Here is a 22,420-nt window from a genome sequence, read left to right as displayed (position 1 = left end):
AGAGCGGCCAGTTCCTCGCACGGATTCTCACCACTATTAGGTGTATTATATAACACAGAGGTCACCGGCCCCATGGAGTTTTGTAAGAGACAATCCCTTTGAATGGCCATGGAGGGGCGGGTCAGGTCCACAATCAGGCGATAACACCCCCACCTAGGTCACCCCTGGGGGGGCTGAAGGGGGAACCTTGGGGTCCGAAAGCCTGAACTTCCACTGCTTGAGCCAAACAACACCTCTGCAAAGAATCAGCAGCAGACTCAGAAACGTCCATCCTAGGCCCAGCCATGAGGAGGAGCTCACAAGCCGCGCTGGGTCCCACGTGGCCTCTGAACCCCGGTGTGACATTCTGTACCTTGGGGGAGCATGCTGTAACCCCCATTATTCCTCATGTCTATCTAACTGATTTGCATATAAAGCAGGCGGTGTGTGGCATCAGGGGACAGGCTCTGACCGGCTGAAAGTCACTGCTCTATCGAAACACGGTTATCGTTCGTGCATATGAAGTTCTGGGGTGGACTGGCTCTCCCCAGACCGGTTGAGCTGCCCGATCTGCACAGTGGCAGGAGAGGTAATAATGAGCCGCTGTGCCGCTCGCCCAGACTCTCGTGGTTACGGCCTGACCCGCTGGATCCCTTTATCTTCCCGCCTTGGCTGGAGCAGGCGTCTCCTGCCAGCGTCAGCGATGCCAGCTCGCTCCCTGGCAGCGGTTCAGTAGGGAAACGTCGTTCAAGAACGAGAGCCGTACGAATTGCATTACTGCTATTATATGTATTACGGTAGCGCCTGGAGGACCCAGCTAAGACTGAGGGTCTCATTGCGCTGTATATTGTGGCCCTTACCCAGCCCAGGTCTCGCTGACTTCCAGGCAGACTTCCCATTGGCTTCCTGCTTCACTTCCTGTTGACGCCCCATTGGCTTCCCGTTGCTTGCCATTTTACAGGTGGGGAAACTGAGGCACAGGCCAAGCCAGTGACGCTCCGAAGGAGTTGGTGGTAATTGGTCCTCCCATAGTGGCGGAATTCCTTATTGGTGAATAATGCCCCAGCCCATGGACACCCACCACATAAACACCCGTCAGCCCACTCTGAGTCCTTCCCTAGCCCAGAGATGAGGCAAACGAGTCCACCATGGAGAAGACACAGCGGGTCATGCTCCTTCAGCTCCAGTGGTGGCTTGCGAGCGAGGCGGTGGGTTCAAGCCCCGCTGAGGAGTTGTCCCAGGTGGTCACCATGGATGGCACAAGTGGGTAAATTCCAAATTTCACCATCCAGCAGAGTTTGCAATTATTTACCCAGAGCTGTGATGCAAAGAGGGGCGTTATCAGCAAGGCCCCCAGGGCGGGGCTATATAGACAGGGTTGTGCCAGCATCACCCAGGGTCTAACGCAAAGTGCAGCGGAGGAGAGAGGCCGGCTCCAGGATGGATTTCAGTGGGACCCTCAGCATCCTCCTGGCGATATGCATCATGTGCGTCTTCCTCCTCTTGACCCAGAAGAAGAAAAACTGGCACAACCTGCCGCCCGGGCCCACCCCCATCCCGTTCCTGGGGAACATGCTGCAGGTGGAAGTGAAGGAGCTGATAAAGTCTCTGCGGAAGGTGAGTCGTGCCTCAGTTTGCTCGTTATTATGGTTTGAGTGGCAGGAAAGTTTTGCGTCAGAAACGTGGCTTTTCATAGAGTCATAGAAATGGGCAACCGGACGTGACCTCGGGGGGCACCTAGGCCCAGAACCTCACAGGCATCTGGGGGCCAAACCCTGGTGGAGCTCTGCGAAACACAAACCGTTTGTCACCTGGGCTCCAAAACAGAATGGTATTTGTCACACAGCTCGAATTATTATTAGCATCACAGGAGAACCCCGGAGCCTAGACTCTGAGAATGCCCCACACTGCTCCACCCACTAGACCCCACTCCCCTCCCAGAGCCAGGGAGAGAACCCAGAAGTCCTGGCTCCCAGCCCCCCCGCTCTAACCACTAGACCCAGCTCCCCTCCCAGAACCAGAATAGAACCCAGGTGTCCTGACTCCCCGCTGCGCGCCCTGACCACTGACCCTCGCAGCCCGGGGTTAACAGCCGCCTTCCTTTATTCCTTCCAGCTCAGCGAAACCTACGGCCCGATCTACACCTTTTACCTGGGCTCCCGGCCCTGCGTGGTGCTCTCTGGGTACAAGGTGCTGAAGGAAGCCCTGGTTGATAAGGCCGAGGAGTTCAGCGGCAGGGGGGACTTTCCGGCAGTGCAGATGTGGAGTAATGGAAATGGTGAGGCACAGACGGACGGACACACAGCTCCTGACCCCCTGGCTGTATTGCAGGGTCTGGAATCATACCACAGACTGGTGTGAAACCCCGGGGCAGGGATCACGGTCGATTCCCAACCATTTCCCCTTCCTGGGAGAGTGGTTAGTGGTTAAAGCGGGGGAGGCTGGGAGTCAGGATGCCTGGGTTCTCTACACAGGTCAGGAAGGGGAGTGGCGTCCAGTGTGTTGGAGTCGGGAATCAGGACTCCTGGGTTCTATCCCCAGGTCACAGACATGAGTGGTATCTAGTGTGTGGTGCATACGAACAGGCTAGATCAGACCAATGGTCCATCTAGCATAGTATCCTGTCCTTGACAGCCAGCTGCTTCAGAGGGAATGAACAGAACAGGGCAGTTATCAAGTGATCCGTTCCCTGTCGTCCACTCCCAGCTTCTGGCAGTCAGAGGTTTAGGGACACCCAGAGCATGGGGTTATGTCCCTGCCCATCTTGATGGACCTATCCTCCAGGAACTGATCTAGTTCTTTTTTTGAGCCCAGTAATACTTCACAACATCCCCTGGCAAGGAGTTCCACAGGTTGATATGTTGGGTACAGAAGTCCTTCCTTTTGTTTGTTTTAAACCTGATGATTATTAATTATTTCACCCCAGTTTCTTGTTAAGTGAAGGGGTAAACAACACTCCCCTACTCACTTTCTCCACACCAGTCATGATTTTACAGACCTCTATCATATCTCCCCTTAGCCGTCGCTTTTCTAAGCTGAAAAGTCTGTTTTATTCATCTCTCCTCATACCGAAGCTGTTCCAGACCCCTAAGCATTTCTCTTGCCCTTCTCTGAACCTTTTCCGATTCCAATCGATCTTTTTCGAGATGGGGCGACCACATCCGCACGCAGGATTCAAGCTGTGGGCGTCCCATGGATGGATACAGAGGCAACGTGATATTTTCTGTCCTATTATCTGTCCCTTTCTTAATGGTTCCCAACAGTCTGTTCATCGTTTGACGGCCACTGCCATGGAGTGGCTGTTTGCAGAAAACTATCCACAGTGACGCCAAGATCTCTGTCTTGAGTGGTCACAGCTCATTGAGACCCGGTGGTTGTGTATGGAGAGCTGGGATTATGTTGTCCACTGTGCGTTACTTTTGCAATGATCAGCACTGAATTTCCTTTGCCCAGGGATCGTCTACGGCACCGGGGAACGGTGGCGTCAGCTGCGCCGATTTGCCATCACCACCTTCAAGAACTTCGGCATGGGGAAGAGGAGCATGGAGGAGCGGATCAAGGAGGAGGCCCAGTTCCTGGTGTCCGAGTTCCGGAAAACCGAAGGTTCCGTTCCATTCACGGATGAGCCGGGGGCAGGGGCAGGAACGGGGCAGTGACCCGGAAACCCAGAGATCTGGGATCCAAACACTGCGTCCTGATCCAACCACTGGGGCTCTGCCCCCAGTCTGCACAAACCCAATTAGGTTCTCTGGTGGGTGAGCAGAGGTGGGAGCCAGGATGCCTGGGTTCTATCGTGGCTCTGGGAAGGGCATGGGGTCTAGCGGTTAGAGCAGGGGGAGGGGCCTAGGACTCCTGGGTTCTGCGTCTGGGTACAGCATGTTGTCTAGTGGGTCGAGCTGGGAGTCAGGAATGCCGGATTCCATTCCACTGATTCTGTGACCTGGCCTGGGTCAGTGCCCCACTCTGTGCCTCAATTTCCCCATCTCACAGACAGCGAGAACCCCTGCTTGCCAGGGAAAAGTGTGGCTAAATTACTGTACGGTGCTTTGAGATCCCTGGGGAAGGCTGAGGGCACAAAGCCTGGGGGTAACAGCAGGCCCTCACTCTCCCCTCTAGGCAAACCCTTTGACCCCACCTTCTTCCTGAGCTGCGCCGGCTCCAACATCATCTGCACCCTGGTCTTTGGGAAGCGTTTCGAATACACCGACGAGAAATTCCTCACCCTGCTCAACTTGATCAACAGCAACTGGAAACTCATGAGTTCCACCTGGGGGCAGGTGAGAGAGGATTCGGGATGGGGAGGCCCACCTCTCCTAGACCACCATACAGCCCTGAGAACCTCATTGGACAATTCCTGCCTCCAGCCCATATCTGGTGGGTGAGCTAGCCCATGTCTTTTAGACTCCACATGAAAGAAACACCAGCCCCTCCCCAGGTCAGGTGTTGCAGTGGCAAATCGCCCTCACAATTAAATGTTTGCTCGTTGTTTCCTGTCTGAATTTTTCTACCTTCAGCCTCCAGCCTTTAGATCTCACTCAGCCTTTGTCTGCTAGATTAGGGACCCCTCCGCTGTCCGAAATCTCCTCCAGTTGGAGGTACGTATGGACCATGCAGCTGTCGCCTCCTAACCTTCTCTTGGAAAAGCTAAACAGAGATGGCTCTTCCTCTTGCTGCGAGGCAGGTTTTCCAGACCGCAAGTCGTCTTCCCCTGAACCCCTCTCCAATTTCTCGACATCTTGTCCCCAGACTGGATACAGGATTCCGGTCTCATTCCTGCCCCATAGCACGGTTGCACGACCACCCTCCCTCTACTCGACATTCCTCTGTGTCTCCAGCCAGGGACCCCATCCCATTCTGCCCAGAAGCCCTTAATCAAGATTTGGCCAGAACAGCCATGATCATGCGTCCTGAAGCCGACGGCCGGTCTTAGATCTAGACACCGCTGCTGTCCCCAGAGGGGAACACGGTCCCCGGCTGTGTATCGGGAGAACAGAGCCACTAACTGTTCTATCACCCCCTCCCCAACGTTTCTTTCCAGTTGCTGTTCACGTTCCCCAAGATCATGAGACACGTCCCCGGGCCTCACAGGCAAATCTACAAGAACTACCTGAAGCTGGCCGCTTTCGTTGGCGAGCAGCTGAAGATGCATAAAGAGATCCTGGATCCCAACAACCCGATGGATTTCATCGACTGCTTCCTCATCAAAATCCAGCAGGTAGCCCGTCCTGGCCAGCAGGAGAGCCCCCCAAGCTGGCCACCCCCTGAACAATAGCAAAAAAGGGGGCTGCTCCCGGAAAACGAGACACACACCTTTAGCCCGGCCCCAAAGCCCAGAATTCCACCACTTGAGCTCCAGGGGCAATCCCGTTCTTTGGCAGCAGTCGTAAGCCGTTACCCACTCGCTGGGTCAGCCAAAAGAGGGTGCCTGGAGGCATTTCCCGTGTGTTGGATTTAAGTAGAGGCGGGTGAATTTGACAGCAGGGGACTCATGTCCCTAATTGTTCCTTCTTGTCTGACCTTCCTCATTTAGTGGAGTCGCAGTGGGAGATGAGTTATGAAGCTCACACGTTTTTTGGGTGGGCTGGGTGGGGGATTAAAAACTCTTTGGGATTGGCTGGCCCTTTTCCCCTTAATTTGAAAGAATTGGCAGATTTAGAAGGGGATCTGGAGGGGTGGGAGGAAAGAGACAATGTCCATGCCCCTGGGGATTGGCGGCAGGCTGAACGGAATCGCCCGAGTTGGAATCTGACAAGCCAGTGTGGTCGCAAACTACTTGCAAGGAAAACACCAGCTGCTCTCTCACGAGCACAAGCCATGAAGAGCAGAGCTGACGGCTGGTTCCGGGCCCGAACCACAAAAACACCCAGGGAAAAAACGTGGTTTGCGTCAAACCAAAACTGATATTTTTTAAATTGTTCCTTCAACCCCCCACCGTCCCTATTATTATTATTCGTGTAGTTTCAGGACATCTTTTGCCTTTTTTTTTTTTTAAATGAAAGTCCATTTTGAAATGAAAAATCGAAGGGAGCCGGGTTGGAAGGAACCATTTCTGGGGGGAAAAAACGTATTGTTTCTGGCTGAAACCATTTGCTGGATTAACCTAAATTTGCAAACAGTTCTGGTGCCCTGAAAAGTCAACTATTTGCCTGGGGGGAGGGGACCTGTCCATCTCTAGTCAAGTTTTTATGACTGATCCAGTCAACAGCGCCACTGAGCCGGTCAGCTGTGACCCCGAGGGAGAGCGCCTCCCGCTAAGCCAACCGCATGCCAGAAAAGTCGGGAACATTTTCCTTTCAGCTGGATTTCGACCGTCCTCAAACAGGTTTATTTGTTTTCCTTCATAAAATTAAAGGACATTTTGAAACCAAGTCGTTTCAAGCCAAAACGAATGACACGCTGCGACTTTTCCCCCTCCAAAGTTCTCTGAACGCCCAACGTGGCGAAATCGACGCAAAGTGGCCGGGCGTTTCAGTGCGGCTTGTTTGCCAGATGAAAGTTTCAGCTGAAAAGTCTCACCTAGCTGTAGGAAATCTCCCACAACGGTCCGACTCTCTGGGGGTCAGACCCCCCCGAGAGAATTCTATTACGTGGTGGTGTCTCGCACACACACACTCAGCATTCTTGCATCCTTCCTTCGCAGGAAAAGAACAACCCCAGCACACACTTCAATGACGAGACGATGTCTAAAACCACTGTGAACCTGTTCTTTGCTGGGACGGAGACCGTCAGTTCCACCTTGAGATACGGGCTCCGCATCTTGCTCCGACACCCTGAGATCGAAGGTAGCCCCAGGGCAGGGGGATGAAGAATTCCCACATGCCGGGATTATCCCAACGTAGGCGGGGGTGGGAGGTGGGAAGGGGGGCAGGAGGGGCTCACTTTCATAACTCACCCAAAGAGAGCTGCTTGTCAAACTTCCCCAGCCAGAGCTCCATGGGAGTCAATGGGGCCGGATCTGAGCTGGCGTCCAGGGGAGGCCCGGGTCCTTCGCTGGCGTCTCTGCAGACTGCAATGAAGGGATGTGGATCAACATCAGCAAGGCTCCTGGCCCTGGGGGCTTTGTGGCGGGTGCCGCCCTTGTGCCAGCCTCACCCTGTCCCCTTCCCTCCAGAGAAGCTGCACGAGGAGATTGACCGGGTGATCGGCCCCCACCGCAGCCCCTGCATGGAGGACCGGAGCCGGATGCCCTACACAGACGCCGTGATCCATGAGATCCAGCGCTTCACGGACATCGTCCCCATGGGCGTGCCCCACACCGTCACCCGGGACATTCAGTTCCGCGGCTACACGCTGCCCAAGGTCGGTGGCCCAGGGCGGGAGGGCGCTCTGCCCCGAGCCCAGGGGAGCCTGGGGGCTGCTCTGACTTACACTGGGGAAGGATGGCTGCACGGGCTGAAATCACAGACTGGGAGGGCATCCCAGGCCCACCCCTTCCCCCAACCACACCCCTCTTCACTAGCCACGCCCCTTATCCGAACACGCCCCTTATCCGACCACACCCCTTTCACTAGCCACGCCCCCTTCTCAAACCACACCCATTTTCACTAACCATGCCCCCCCCTTCTCCAATCACACCCCTTCCCTCACCCCTCATGCGAGCTTTTCCAGCCACAACCCCTTTCTCCCCACCACTAGCCTCCTGACTGGCCACACCTCCTTTTCCCACAGCCACGCCCTCTTTCCTTCTGAAACCACACCCCCCTTTTCTAGCCACACCCATTTCTAGCCACACCCCCCCCGTCTCACCGTCCCACCTGCAGCAGGCCAGGTGGCAGGGCTCAGCCTGCAGGATGCGCCGGGTGCTGGGCGAGCTGACCGGGGGCAATGGCGCCCGCCCCACAGCCAGATTGCAGGGCACGTGGCCTCTCCACGCCATCGCCCCGACCTAGAGCGATCAGCCAGCAGGTGTGAAAAGTCTGGACACTTGTGTTTGGCGGTGGTTTGGGCCGGGGCGGGGTGGGGGGCGGAGGGGCAGCGATTGCCTCTCCAAGACAAAGTCCCTAATCCCGGGACGGGCCCCGTAATATCGGGGCGTCGGGGTCTCATGGCCGCACCTCCTGCTGGCTCCGCAGGACTTGAACATCATCCCGCTGCTGTGCACGGCCCAGGCCGACCCCACCCAGTTCAAGAACCCCACCTGCTTCGACCCCACCCACTTCCTGGACGAGAACGGGCGCTTCCGGAGAAACGACGCCTTCATGGCCTTCTCGGCAGGTAGCGCCGCCGGGACGCTGCGGAGCAGAAGCGTCTCCCATTGCTGTGGGCAGAGTGCGCCCCCCAGCCAGGACGCCTGGGTTCTCTCCCCAGCTCTGGGAGGGGAGTGGGGTCTAGTGGTTACAGCAGGGGGGGGCTGGGAGCCAGGACGCCTGGGTCCTTTCCCCAGCTCTGGGAGGGGAGTGGGGTCTAGTGGTTACAGCAGGGGGGGCTGGGAGCCAGGACGCCTGGGTCCTTTCCCCCATTCTGGGAGGGGAGTGGGATCTGGTGGATTGGTGCTGGGAGCCAGGACTCCTGGGTTCTCTCCCCAGTTCCACCCGTGACTCTGTTCACCCGTAGAAAACAGCCCCTTTCCCGTAGTCCTGAGGAGCAGCCACCTGTCACCGCGCAGGATCTCGCCCCCCCGGCAACTCCCAGGGACTCGCTGCGGCCCCGTCCTGGGGCCCCGCCCGGACGTTTCCCCATGATACGCCCCAGGTGGACGCTCCCCCGTGGCGGGGCTCGCGGCTGTGGCCGAGGAAAGGGGAGGTGGGCGGCTGGGGTGGGGCGAGCCAGGCTCCGTCTGACGAGTGCCTCGGCCTCTCTCCCCCGCAGGGAAGCGGCTCTGCTTGGGCGAGAGCCTGGCCCTCATGGAGCTGTTCATCTTCCTCACCGCCATCCTGCAGAACTTCACCCTCCGGGCCCTGGCGGCACCCGCGGAGATCGACATCTCGCCCGAGTCCAGCGGCTTGGGGAGCATCCCGCGGCCCTACGAGTTCTGCCTCCTTCCCCGCTGAGCCCTGCCTCCCAGCCCCAGCCCAGCTGCTCCCCACCTCACGCCCCAATAAAGTGACCTGCCTTTCACCCGCTCACAGCCCCCTCGGTGGGTTTTCTTGAAGGGCTGAGCAGGGCAAAGCCCCATCGCGCCCAACGTCAGCGAGGCCACAGGAGCGGTGCTGTGCCCCCCAATGCTGAAACCGTCCCTTGGGGATCCCCCTTCCGTGCCGGCCCCTCGGGGGGTCCCGCCCACCCTTCGGGGGCGGCCCCGTGGCCTCCGCGCTGCTGAGACTGAGCCTCCGGGCTCCAGCCCCCACTGCTTCCCGTCGTGAGCTCGGCCCAGCGAGTCCAACCGAGCTAGGCTCCCAGGGGGAGACCTGGCCATTCGTCTGGGAGCGCCGCAAGCTCCCCCTTTTCCAAGCACTCACCTGGGACGTCACTCAGAGCTTTTCAACCCTTTGGCAGGGCAAAGCTGAATTACAGACTTCTTTGCGCTGCTGTATTCTGGGCCCTGTGTATCACAGAGCAGCCTTGGGGCTGCTCTAACTAGAGATGGCCTGTTTTTCCCCACTCACCTGGCGAAAATTTGACAAGGAGGGGGAGGGTGTGAAATGCATCATCAAAATTTCCCCACAGAAAAGTGTGATTTTGGGGAGGAGGGGATCAAAACCAGAAATATGTTGAGTCAGGGGTGCCTCATGGGAGTTGTAGGTCAGGTGGCTCATGGGCCCCATCTCCTCCATAGGCCTGTCTCCCCTGGAGGACTACATTTCCCATGATGCACTCTGGTGTCCCCCTCTGCTGAGAAGGAAAAGTTTCAGCCAGCCCAGGTTCTAACTCGTTCTGCCACTTGCCAGCCCTCGGGGAAGCGGTGAATAGAAGTAAGGCTGTGTGCAGCCCCCTACACCAGGGGATGGGAGAAGGCACATGGACCAGCCCCACCCAAGAAGGGAGTCCTATGGGGCCATCTCTGCCCACCCTGGCACACCCTGGCTGTGTGGTGGGACACTGATCTCTCAAGGGCTTTGGGCTTCCAGCCGAGGCGCCAGTGAGCAGAGCTGGGTGGGACTTTTTTGACAAATTGGTTTCCCCCTCCCGCCCCCCGCCATTGAAAAATGCCGTTTGGTCCAAAGAGCTGGTAAAGCAGGTTCGGGGCTGACGGGTTTCCCGACTCAGATAAAAGTGTCAAGGTTGGGAGCAGGGGGGATTTTGAGCTCAGCTAAAAGGTTCGACATTTTCTATGGGAACCAGCCCAGGAGTTCCTATTTTCCTTTCCAAATTGAAGCAGATTAGACCCCAGAAAATCAAAGTGCTTTGAAATGATTAAGCTGCTTTGATCAGCCCAAAGCAAAACACACAATTCAGTGGGTTTGGGGGGGTTGTTTGTTTTTTGTTTTTTCAGTTTGCAAAGATTAGTTGCAGGTTTCAGAGTAACAGCCGTGTTAGTCTGTATTCGCAAAAAGAAAAGGAGGACTTGTGGCATCTTAGAGACTAACCAATTTATTTGAGCATAAGCTTTCGTGAGTTACAGCTCACTTCATCGGATGCATGCCGTGGAAACTGCAGAAGACATTATATACACAGAGACCATGAAACAATACCTCCTCCCACCCCACTCTCCTGCTGGTAATAGCTTATCTAAAGTGATCACTCTCCTTACAATGTGTATGATAATCAAGTTGGGCCATTTCCAGCACAAATCCAGGTTTTCTCACCCTCCGCCCCCCCCACACACAAACTCGCTCTCCTGCTGGTAATAGCCCATCCAAAGTGACCACTCTCTTTAAAATGTGTATGATAATCAAGGTGGGCCATTTCCAGCACAAATCCAGGTTCTCTCACCCCCCCCCCACCCCCATACACACACAAACTCACTCTCCTGCTGGTAATAGCTCATCCAAACTGACCACTCTCCAAGTTTAAATCCAAGTTAACCAGAACATCCGGGGGGGGGGGGTAGGAAAAAACAAGGGCAATAGGCTACCTTGCATAATGACTTAGCCATTATTAAGGATCTACAACCTATCCTAAAGGATGACCCAACACTCTCACAAATCTTGGGAGACAGGCCAGTCCTTGCCTACAGACAGCCCCGCAACCTGAAGCAAATACTCACCAACAACCACATACCACACAACAGAACCACTAACCCAGGAACCTATCCTTGCAACAAAGCCCGTTGCCAATTGTGCCCACATATCTATTCAGGGGACACCATCACAGGGCCTAATAACATCAACCACGCTATCAGAGGCTCGTTCACCTGCACATCCACCAATGTGATCTATGCCATCATGTGCCAGCAATGCCCCTCTGCCATGTACATTGGTCAAACTGGACAGTCTCTACGTAAAAGAATAAATGGACACAAATCAGATGTCAAGAATTATAACATTCATAAACCAGTCGGAGAACACTTCAATCTCTCTGGTCACGCAATTACAGACATGAAAGTTGCGATATTACAACAGAAAAACTTCAAAACCAGACTCCAGCGAGACACTGTTGAATTGGAATTCACTTGCAAATTGGATACAATTAACTTAGGCTTGAATAGAGACTGGGAGTGGCTAAGTCATTATGCAAGGTAGCCTGTTTCCCCTTGTTTTTTCCTACCCCACCCCCCACCCCCCCGCTGTTCTAGTTAAATTTGGATTTATGCTGGAAATGGCCCACCTTGATTATCATACACATTGTAAGGAGAGTGGTCAGTTTGGATGAGCTATTACCAGCAGGAGAGTGAGTTTGGGGGGGGGGAGCGGGGGGGGGGCGGGGGTGAGAAAACCTGGATTTGTGCTGGAAATGGCCCAACTTGATTATCATGCACATTGTAAGGAGAGTGGTCACTTTGGATGAGCTATTACCAGCAGGAGAGTGAGTTTGTGTGTGTATGGGGGTGGGGGGTGAGAAAACCTGGATTTGTGCTGGAAATGGCCCACCTTGATTATCATGCACATTGTAAGGAGAGTGATCACTTTAGATAAGCTATTACCAGCAGGAGAGTGGGGTGGGAGGAGGTATTGTTTCATGGTCTCTGGGTATATAATGTCTTCTGCAGTTTCCACAGGATGCATCCGATGAAGTGAGCTGTAGCTCACGAAAGCTTATGCTCAAATAAATTGGTTAGTCTCTAAGGTGCCACAAGTACTCCTTTTCTTTTTTTAAAGAATAGTTGGTGATTTCAACTTTTTATCCCGATTTGGGGGGGGGGGGGATTTCAAACGCTCAAAAATATTCGTGGAGGAGAAAATTACATCCTGCCCAATTCTCCCCACATAGTCTGGACACATTAATCCCAGCTTCAGCCCCATCGGGTATTAATGAGGCCAGGAGATCGGCCATATTTGTTTTTAATAGAGGAGTAGGACTGTCCTGTCAATAAGAACGTCTGTCATTAGCCTTCCTTCTTAAAAAGTACCATGTTATTCTACAGACATGGATTCTAGTCCTGGCTCTGCTGCCTGGGATAAATAATTTCACTGTTCTGTGACTCAGTTCCCCCATATGGACAATGGCGCTACAGATTCCAGCCTCCTTTGTAAAAGACATTGAGAGCTATGGATGAAAAGAACTAGGTTATTATTATTATTCCAGCAATGATCTAGAAGAGCACAGCGTCCAATAATGTCACCCGTTTACCTCCACAGTATCCTGTGGCCATGAGTTCCACAGGTTAACTTTACAATGAGTATAAAAAAAGACGTCATTCGTCTGCTATTGTGATTCACAAATATTAGCCTATCTGACTCAGTAACATCCTCTGGCTTCTCCTCCCGTAGCATATCTTCATGAATCAACCAGGGTAACTCTACAGGGAACGAACCCTGGTGTTTAAAACATGGGACCACTCTACCAGCATCACTAGGAGGTGCACGATTCAATCTACCACCTTGCAGAAGCCGACTGGTTATATTTGCCCCCATGGTGACCTGTCCTGTCCCTCCCCCACCCACCCCCCTTAAATCCATGAGCCTGCAATTCTGCCACACAGGTGAAGGAGAAAATAAACTACCTGGCATTATAAAACCAGTTTTATTTAACTAGGAACACAGGACACAGCTCATATAACGCTCACCCGCAGCCCAGGCTAACCAACCAGCAGGACAAAGGAGCGAAAGAGGCAAACAGACTCAAGCGGTTTTAGCAGGGAGCCAGCCAAGACGTTGAGTAATATTTGAAAAGGGCCAGGTGTACCTCGGCATTTTGGCTGTGTCAGAGGGGTCACGCAACAGCTGAACGAAGCATCGGTGTGTAATTACAAGATCACTTATATAATTGTCTCTTTGCACTAGCGGAGCTGATTATTTCTATCCTACGCATGGCGCACATGTTTTGTTCTGGGTGGCAGCAGCGTTGCCTAGTGGATAAAGCATTGACGGGGGATTCAAGAGACCTGGGTTTTAGCCCCAGTTCTTCCTCTGGCTTCCTGGGTGACTGTGGGCAGTCGCTTCTCTCCCCCACTTCTTTGCCTCCGTTTCCCCATCTATTAAACAGGGATAATGCTATTGAGCTCCACTGTAAAGCATGTTGAGATCTATTGATCACATGCACTATATAAACGCTAGGTCTGTTGATTATTGTTGAACATCTATAGTGTGCGAACACCGACAAGCCAACCCAGTTGGACTCCGCTGCGCTAGGTGCTGCATGAACAGAAATGTCGTACGAGTCCCAAAGAAGCTTAAAAAAACTCAAACCTAGGAAAGAGGTTTAGTTGTGGTCAGGCTCAGTTAGCTCCTGGGAGCAACGCCCCACCTCTCACTCACGTTTCTTCCAGTCATGCTGAACTCAAAGGGTCCAAACAGCGTGACGCTGGTACCACACAAACAAACAAACACACGGCAAGGTTGGCTTAACAGAAATTATGAGCTTTGTGTATAGAATATATTTTGGCTTCTGGTTTTGTAGGTCACATTTTTCTCTGCCACCGTGAAGACTAGAAACGTGCTTAAAAAAACCCAAACCAAAACAAAAGCTGAGCTCACAGAATCCCATGACTCAGGCGGCTGGGGATTTAAGACGGCACACGCCTCCCCATGAAACCCCCCAGAACTGCCGACAGTGAGCAGGTGCGAACCAGAGTCCCAAAGAAGGGACCCTTAACCTCTGAAGTCTACGTTTTTCAGAGTAAGTAACGAAGCACCAGCGCCCAAGAAAAGGGACTTTTTGGAAAGTGCGGCACGTCCACCCTATGAAAATCCGGCCGGAGCTGTAACGGCACCAGCTCTCCGTGGCAGCTGTGTAGCTCAGTGGGAGATGAAAACGTCCATCATCCCAAAAACAGGTTTTCAACAATCTAAGCGCTCCTGAGATTAGTTCACCGCAAGAGGGAAGGTGTTAAGGACACAACCCCTTTCATCAGCTTAACTGTGGGCATGTTGGCAGGGTGGGAGGAATTTAAACCTTCTCCTTCCATGGAGCCCTGACAAGTTTGTTCAGGTGGCCTTTCAAGCAGAAATAAAGACACGGAGGAAATATAAAGAGCCTGGCTTAGCGGTAGCTAAATTGGGCCAAATTCTGCCCTTTTGAGAGCAACCAGAGCAGGAGAAATGTTTGTTTTCGCCACCGTCCTTCTGGCTGCCGTGTCTTGCGGTGAAAGACACCGGAGAGGTTTGCTGCCCTCCTGGGCCATGCGCTATGAAGCTTGGGAAAGCCCCTAGAATTTCAGACCTAGCCAGAAACAACCACCAAATGAGCCTCTAAGAGATGCACTCTCCAAACACTCTTCGCAGCAAACACTGGTCGTTACCCTGAATGCACCTTCCTTTCCCGTAAAACTATTCGCAAATTCTCCCCCATGCAGCAAGAGGAGTTTTCTGTAGTTATTAAAAAGGCCAAACACTGTGGATGGACGAATTGGAAAACTTGGACTTTTCAGGTGGCCCTGAAAGAAATTCCCAGGACATCCTATGGAAAATGGGATTGTCTCAGGAAAACTTGGCTTCATAGACTTTAAGGCCAATAATGACTATTATGATCAGTTCATTTGACTTTTACGGAGCCCACTAACTTGTGTCTAATGAAATGATCCGGTCAGAGAACGGCCCAAAATAATTCCTAGAGCAGATCTTTCAGAAAAACATCCCGTCTCGATTTAAAAGTTGTCAACAGTGGAGAATCCACCACTTCCCCCAGGGAGTTTGTGCCCTAAATTTGTGCCTTATTTTTAATTGGAATGTGCCTGGCTTTAGCTTCCAGGAGTTGGTTCTGCCTTTCTCCTCTAGCGTAACGGGTCCGTTAGGCCCCATGAACGTATTTATAAGCTGCGGGCAAGACACCAATCAATCGTTTTGATGAACCAAACAGAGCGAGATGCGTGAGCCTCTCCCAGCAAGGCAGGTTTCCAACCCTCCGATTGTTGTTCCAGCTTTTCTCTGCTCTCAAAATGCAGACAACAGAACAGGACCAGCTCTGCCCCACCCACACCCGCTGGCTAGTCCCTTTAATGACAGCAGCCCGGCCAGCCCCGAGCGTTCAGCAGATCAGGACTCAAGAAAAAATCACGGGATTGGCCGAGATTTAGGTTTGTTTTATTTGTCTCTGGTTTCTTTACTCGAGTCAAGTTTGTAAACTTTTCTCTATCACCCCCAGAGCTGGACAATTTTTATTTGTATTTGAGTTTAATGAAAACTTGAACCAAACTCACAAATCCGGAGCTCAGGACTTTGAAAAGAGAGAAGACCACCATCCTGATTAGACACTGCAAGCGACGAGGCCGGCGAGCTCATCTCACGCGTTCAAAGGCTGCGGGACACGAGGCTGTGAAAGGGGGAGCCAGGCGGGATGGGGCAGCGGCTCGCTCAGCGAGGGACAGCCCGGAGCTCGTAGGGACCTGGCACGTTCCCCAGGCCACTCATCAAGGGCGAGATGTCGATTTCCTCTGGGCAGGCGAGGGGCGTGAGGGCGAAGCTCTGCAGGACGGCGGTGAAGAAGAGGAAGAGCTCCATGCGGGCCAGGCCCTCGCCCAGGCAGATCCTCTTCCCTGGGGGGAAAGAAACACGGTGACGTCCGGGCTGTGCACGGGGGTGAGAGGCATGTCAGGATCCATCGCACCCCAAGTCTCGGTTACCCTCTCCCTGTACTTGTGGCTCAGGCACCTTTAAGACTCCTTTCATGTTCCCTGTATTCTGGGGACCGGCCCCCAGTGTCAGTTACAGCAGCCTTGGGGCTGCTCTAACTCATGCTCCATCCCCTTTATGGGCCCTGGGGGGCAGAGAATAGCCACAGCGCAGTGCACTCCGGCCACAACCCCAGTCCGCCCCCTATGGGTCCCGGGGGCAGAGAATAGCCACCGCAGCATGGGTGGTGGGTATCACAGGCGGGGGGAGGCTGTGTTTCCCCAAACAGCCTAGCATGGCCCCACCCACGCTCTGCCCCCAGGAGGGCCCCTGCTCCACTTCCCGGTGCTCTGCCTTGGCTTAGGCTGGCTGGGGCTGGGGCTGGCCAGCCTACCACTGGGGTGGCCCCTGGACTCTCAGGGGGTCATTTCAGCCCCACAGCGGCACAGAGGGGCCTGATCTCTCCTCGCAGTGACCCCAAGGCCGTGGAGCTAGCCTGTTACTCCATCCGAGGCCGGGGCTGGAGTAGACGTGTTAGTGAAGACTCAACCTGTCCCACTCCCGCTCCTCAGCCCCAGACCGGGCAGGCCACACGTACCCGTGGAGAAGGCCATGAAGGCGTCTTGCTTTCGGAAACCTCCTCTCGGGTCCAGGAAATGGGCCGGGTCGAACGAGGCCGGGTCTTTGAACTGGGCGGGGTCGTTGTGAACGGAGAACAGCAGCGGGATGACGTTGGTGCCCTGGGCAGGGGAAACGCAGAGCTGCAGCACATGCATCCAGAGGATCTCTCCGCCCATCCCTCCGTCCATCCATCCCCTGCCTATCCAGCCATCTTGATGTCCATCTGTCTTTTAATCCATCCATCTGTCTTTCTGTCTATCCACCCATCCTATCCATCTTGACAGTCTGTCCATCTCTGCCCAGGCACGGCTGGATAGAGTCTGTCTTGGGTGGTTTAGACCCACCAAACCCTGCCCATCGGCAAGGGGTTAGACAAATTGTCCCTTGTGGTGCCTCTCAACCCTCTGGTTCTGTGATTCTACATCCATCTGGCTTCTCCACCCACTCACCGAGCTGTCCACACGTCTGTCTGTCTGCCCATCCATTGACTCGTTCTTCTGTCTGGCACTGGTGCAGCCATCCGTCCGTCTTGTCTGTCCATCCGTCCTCTCAGTCTGTCTGTCCATTTATCCAGCGATCCACCCTCTAGCCACCTGGATCATTTTCTGTCCTTCCACCCCGTCCATCCAGCTGGATTGTCCATCCATCCGTCTGTCCACCCACCTACTCACGTGTCCCTCAGCCTCTCCAACCATCTATCTTTCCATCCCTCCACCTATCCAGCCATGCTATCTATCAGTCTACTTGTCTATCTACCCACCCATCCTATCTATCCATCCCAACGCACACCCCTCTCTCTGGCCATCTGTCCATCCACCCACCCACCCATCCGCCAGTCTATCCAGCCACGGTTCCAGCCGTTCCCTCTCCACACACCCTTTGGAAGCTGACAAGAGGGGAGACTCCAGCCCTGGGGGGCAGAGCCGTGTTTTCTTGCTCGAACGTGAGGAGGAGGGAAATCCCGTTACCTCTGGCAGCAGGAAACCCCTGAACCGGGTGTCCCGGGTCAGCGCGTGCGGGAGCCCCATGGGGATCACGTCGCCGAAGCGCGGCACCTCGTGGATCACGGCGTCGGCGTAGGGCACGTGCGCCTGGTCGCCTACCGACGGTCTGCGGTGCCACCCGATCGGAGCTCAGCGTGGACTTTGGCTGCGGAGAAACAAGCGGGATGGGAAGCGGTTTCTGGTTGGGTGGGGCAGCAAGGACACGCTCGGTCTGGAGCTGAGACCTGGCTGGCGATTTCTACACCCGCCCTTTTAAAATATAGACAGTGGCTTGGATCACCCCCGACTGCAATGGGGGCAGGGCCGGATCCTGATCTCAGCCTCCCAGGGTCAATCCAGCGTCACCCCGACTCCAGTGGGGTTGGGGCCAGATTCTGATCTCAGCTCCCCTGGGGCCAATCCAGAGTCACTCCTGACTGCAGTGGAATCGAGGTGAAACCTGGCTTCAGTTCCCAACTCGGACACAGACTCCCTGTGTGACCTTTGGACAGTCACTCGACACCCCCCCCCCATCTCAGTTCCCCCTCTGCACGGGGGGCTAACCATCCTCCAGTCGCCTGAGTGCCCGGCCCAGAGGGGGCCCCGCATTAGGAATAACTTGAGTCCCCCCTGCCCCCGCTGCTCACCCTGTATCTCCGGGTACTTCATGAGGAGGAGGAATCCGTAGCGCAGGGTGGTGCTGACGGTCTCTGTCCCCCCGAAGAACAGGTTGTGTGTGGTCGTCACCAGGGTCTCCCCGTGGAAGCAGCTCGGTGGGTCCTGGTTTTCCTGCAAGGGGAGGCATCCACACCTCCTCACTGGGGGCTGCCCAGAATTCGAACCCACAGCGCTCGGGTATCTCCCACCGTCTCCCCTTAGTGACTGCTCCACTGATTCAGTTTCTGGGTCTACTGTTGCTGCCAGCCGAGGGGGCTAATCCCTTAGCTGAAGGAGCGGAGCCAGATGCTGTTAGCCCTGCATCTCCCCGGTTCAAAGCCCCCAGCTGGTGACAGCCTCTCTGAACAGCCAGGGGGCCCCGCAATGCTGGACTTTCAGGACCCCTGAAATATTTGACAGAAGCACTTCTCATTTGCTGGGGGAAAGGACTGGGGCCTAGTGGCTAGAGCACAAAGCTGGCCTCCAGGACTCCTGGGTTCTATCTGCAGCCCGGGGAGGGGGTCTGGTGGTTAGGGTGCTGGAGGGGGACAGAGTCAGGACTCCTGGGTTCCATTCCTGACCTGCCGAGTGACTTTGGGCAAGTCACTTCCCTGTCCCTCCCCTGCCTCAGTTTCCCCCACTCTAAACTGTCCTGCCTCCCAGGGTGGAGCGTCACGAGAATTAAGCCGTTCATGCTTGCAGAGCGCTCCTCAAACCGCAATTCTCCGGCAACGCTCCCCACATCGAGGGCAGGGCTGTGAGAATGTGATTCACCGGAGCTTGGGTTACAGCTCGGCCTCCCGCGGCAGATTCAGACGAGGCCCCGGAGATTATCCCAAGCAGGCAGGAACCTGTACAGCGGGTGATGCAGCAGGGAGGGTCTCCAGACAAACTCCCCTCCCTACAAGTGCGGGGAGCGACTCGGGGCTGCTCGCGGGCCACTGGCCTGCGTGGCGTGCGGCTCTGCGGGGCCGGGCCAGGAGCTCGTCCCTTCGAAGATCAACCCCAAACAAAGCCAGTCGGCTCCTGCAGGCCAAGTGCCAGCCAAGGTCAGAGGCGGGGGCGAGGTTTTGGGCGAGCTGCTTGAGGCTTTTCTAAGCCACTTTAAAGGCGAAGGAGCCAGGAAGGCTGAGGGGGGACAGGATACACCCGGCCCATAGCAACAACGTTTCAGCCAACCCCCAAACAACGGGAACACCAAGGAACCCCAGCCAGGGCTTGCCCCACACTGTGCTGTGTGCTGTTCATTACCGCAGCACCACCCCAGCCCCGGGCCAGGCGCTGTAAGGACACAAGACCACGAACCCCGGGGGCACCCAGAATCCCCTCCTCCAACCAAAATCGCCCCCCCCTTTGTTATAAGGACATGGGAACAGCGAGAACGTCGGCCCCGTGTCAGTAACAGTGCGCTGGACACTATGGGCATGGTCACGGCTGGTTTTGTAAGCAAGTAGTTTTTAGGAGAGGTGAACCTGGGGGGTACGCAAGACACATCGGACTCCGGAAAGGGGGACAGGAGTCTGGAAAGGTTGAGAGCCGGGGACCTAGACCATCCCTGACAGGTCTTTGTCTGACCTGCCAGTGACGGCGATTCCACGATCTCTGGGCAATTTATTCCAGGTCTTACCCAGCCTGACAGACGGGAAGCTTTTCCTAATGTCCAACCTACGCCACCCGTGCTGCAGTTTAAGCCCATTGCTTCTTGGCCTGTCCTCAGCAGGTAACAAGAACAATTTACCTCCCTCCTCCTTGTACCAGCCTTTTACCGGTTTGAGAACAGCCCCTGACCGTATCTGCACTGCAGAGATAATAGTGGCTTAATCGGCGGGGTGGTGAAGCCATAAGTAGCTAATAATTAACCATTGCTTGAGCCACAGAAATGCTCTGGATCGACAACTGTTAAGAACATAAGAAAGACCAGACCAGGTCAGACCAAAGGTCCATCCAGCCCAGTAGCCAACGCCAGGTGCCCCAGAGGGAGTGAACAGAACAGGGAGTGATCAGTGATCTCTCTCCTGCCATCCATCTCCACCCTCTGACAGACAGAGGCGAGGGACACCCTTCCTTACCCATCCTGGCTAATAGCCATTAATGGACTTAACCTCCATGAGTTTATCCAGTTTTCTTTTAAACCCTGTTATAGTCCTAGCCTTCACAACCTCCTCAGGCAAGGAGTTCCATGGGTTAACTGTGCACTGTGTGAAGAACTTCCCTGTATTTGTTTTAAACCTGCTGCCCACTAATTTCATTTGGTGGCCCCCACTTCTTATCTTATGGGAACAAGTAAATAACTTTTCCTTATTCACTTTCTCCACACCACTCCTGAGTTTATGGCCCTCGATCGTACCCTAGTAACTAGTCGCTGCTGAAACTGAGGTATCATAGCAATGCTGAGGTTGATTTTTTTAAAATTCAGTGGTATGTTTCACAGCCCCTCTAGTGCTAATAAAAAGGGAGATTCCCCACTACCTCAAACAGTGGGCCTGGGAAACATGCCCCAGCCTTACCTGTTCCTCAGGATCCTGAAGCCAAAGAACCCAGGAATTTGGGCATCCAACTCACCCTCCACCGCCGCCACCCCCTACAGGCATCTGTCACTTTCATTACCCAGCCCATGGCCATTAGGTGCAGTCAGGGGCCCAACGCCCCGACCACAGCTGCTAATCTGCCCTGGATCAACCTGCAGTTCTCAGGCCTGGTGCTAAGGGGCAGTGGCAGGTGATGGAGAGTCAGTCCCCTGCTGGATTTTCCAGGGGAGCTCCAGCTACCGAGGGGTTAACTCCGCCCCCCCCCCCCAAACACACACACACGACCGCAGGCTGCTAATCTCAGCTGGGCCCCCATTCCACTACCGCCTGCGAAATCCAGGTGCTCAGGGGTGCAAATTCCCTGCCCCCCCTTCCAACGAGCGCCCCCTGCCCCGAGATCAGACTCCCCCAGGGCCCTCGGCTGAACCCCAGCACCTGAGCACCTCCCAGTCATTAGCAGTCATAATCGCCCCAGAGACCGGCACCTGCTGCATCCCAGGTGCGAGCAAGTTTGAAGCGAGGGGATAACGTGCTCCCAGGGAAGACGGCTCCTGCCCCGAAGCAGACGGGTTTTGCTCTCGGGGTGGTTTTATTCCCGTCTTATTCCCATCTGCCAGGCAGCAGGGTGCTCTGGCCCCCATCCTGCACCACGGGTAGATCTGGAGTGACTCCACTCAGTCAGCCAGGCTGATCCGGATTGACGCCGCTGTAACTGAGAGCAGAAATCCAGCTCTGGAGCCGTGGGGCGCTTTCCCTCCATGCCTTGACCCGGGGGGAAGGGGAGTCTCTGGGCTGGTTTGCCCAACACCAGGGCCCCAGGGCAGGGCCGAGCGGGGAAGCTGGCACTGCCCGGGGATGAGCCACGGCCTCTGCCCGTGCCCGTTCTCAGAGCAACGGTGCCACCCCAGGGTCACTTGCAGCGTCTCACCCCGTCCCCGTCAGCAGATGGTGGCGCCTTGCGAATCACTGCGGGCGGAAGGAGCTCGCCCGGCGCCCCGGCCCTTCCGTGCAGCTGTCATGTGCTGCCCGCCAGTAGCCAGGAGCAGCCAGGCCCCCGGGCAACCCAGCCCCTAGGGACAGAACCCAGAAGTCCTGGCTTCCAGCCCCCTGCTCTAACCACTAGACCCCACTCCCCTCCCAGAGCCAGGGAGAGAACCCAGGAGTCCTGGCTCCCAGCCCCTCTCCCACCCCCCCAAGCACTGGACCCCAGCCCCTGGGGCAGCCACCAGCTGCATCTGCCCCATGGGAGAGAACCCCCCAGCCTGCGTCAGAGTCGAGGGGCCACAAAGGAATCACCCCCCCGAGCAGGCAGGGGGTCACTGGGGGTAGCCCCCCTTTGCCCCCCCCTTCCCTGTCGCTGGCCGCAGAGGGGGGCAGCAGTAGACACCCCTCACCAGGGACTCCAGGCTGCTCCAGCACCTGACTGAGCCCAGAGTCCACCCCGGCGTAGTGGGAAATGGGGGGGGGTCTTCTGTCAACTACACCCCTGGGGGGGTCCGTAATTCACCCCCCCACAGCAGCCCAGGGTCCCCAGCTCCACGCCAGCTGCACCTTCCCCCTACCCAGGGGACATGAGACAGAACTGGGGACAGTGGGGGGGACCCCAACCAGCCTCCTGCGCCCC

General features: G+C 55.4%; 2 protein-coding genes across 5 annotated transcripts; one reads left to right on the top strand and one right to left on the bottom strand.

Annotated features, from left to right (window-relative positions):
• The first annotated feature begins 1,419 nt into the window (after nucleotides 1–1,419).
• LOC140902341 (cytochrome P450 2F3-like) lies at nucleotides 1,420–8,969 on the top strand. The gene is made up of 9 exons (XM_073322332.1): nucleotides 1,420–1,596; nucleotides 2,095–2,257; nucleotides 3,433–3,582; nucleotides 4,096–4,256; nucleotides 5,018–5,194; nucleotides 6,620–6,761; nucleotides 7,091–7,278; nucleotides 8,052–8,193; nucleotides 8,788–8,969. The coding sequence occupies exons 1-9, from the start codon at nucleotides 1,420–1,422 to the stop codon at nucleotides 8,967–8,969; spliced, it is 1,482 nt and encodes a 493-aa protein (XP_073178433.1).
• Nucleotides 8,970–15,457: 6,488 nt separating this feature from the next.
• LOC140901958 (cytochrome P450 2F1-like) lies at nucleotides 15,458–20,820 on the bottom strand. 4 transcript variants are annotated; one of them, XM_073321461.1, is made up of 5 exons: nucleotides 20,007–20,820; nucleotides 18,259–18,400; nucleotides 17,597–17,777; nucleotides 16,606–16,747; nucleotides 15,458–15,931 (listed from the first exon to the last, which is right to left on the bottom strand). In XM_073321461.1, exons 3-5 carry the CDS (start codon nucleotides 17,654–17,656, stop codon nucleotides 15,750–15,752), a joined length of 384 nt encoding a protein of 127 aa, XP_073177562.1. In that variant the 5' UTR covers nucleotides 17,657–17,777; nucleotides 18,259–18,400; nucleotides 20,007–20,820; the 3' UTR covers nucleotides 15,458–15,749. The 4 variants fall into 4 exon arrangements, with proteins under 4 accessions (XP_073177562.1, XP_073177559.1, XP_073177561.1 ...); XM_073321458.1 differs by lacking the exon at nucleotides 20,007–20,820 and adding an exon at nucleotides 19,896–19,997 and having other exon boundaries at nucleotides 18,259–19,294; XM_073321460.1 differs by lacking the exon at nucleotides 20,007–20,820 and adding an exon at nucleotides 19,896–19,997.
• Between the last annotated feature and the right edge of the window lie 1,600 nt (nucleotides 20,821–22,420).

The sequence above is a fragment of the Lepidochelys kempii genome, chromosome 23 (genome assembly GCF_965140265.1).
Source record: "Lepidochelys kempii isolate rLepKem1 chromosome 23, rLepKem1.hap2, whole genome shotgun sequence".
Classification (NCBI taxonomy): domain Eukaryota; kingdom Metazoa; phylum Chordata; order Testudines; family Cheloniidae; genus Lepidochelys; species Lepidochelys kempii.
This window is presented reverse-complemented; position numbering and strand designations above follow the sequence as displayed.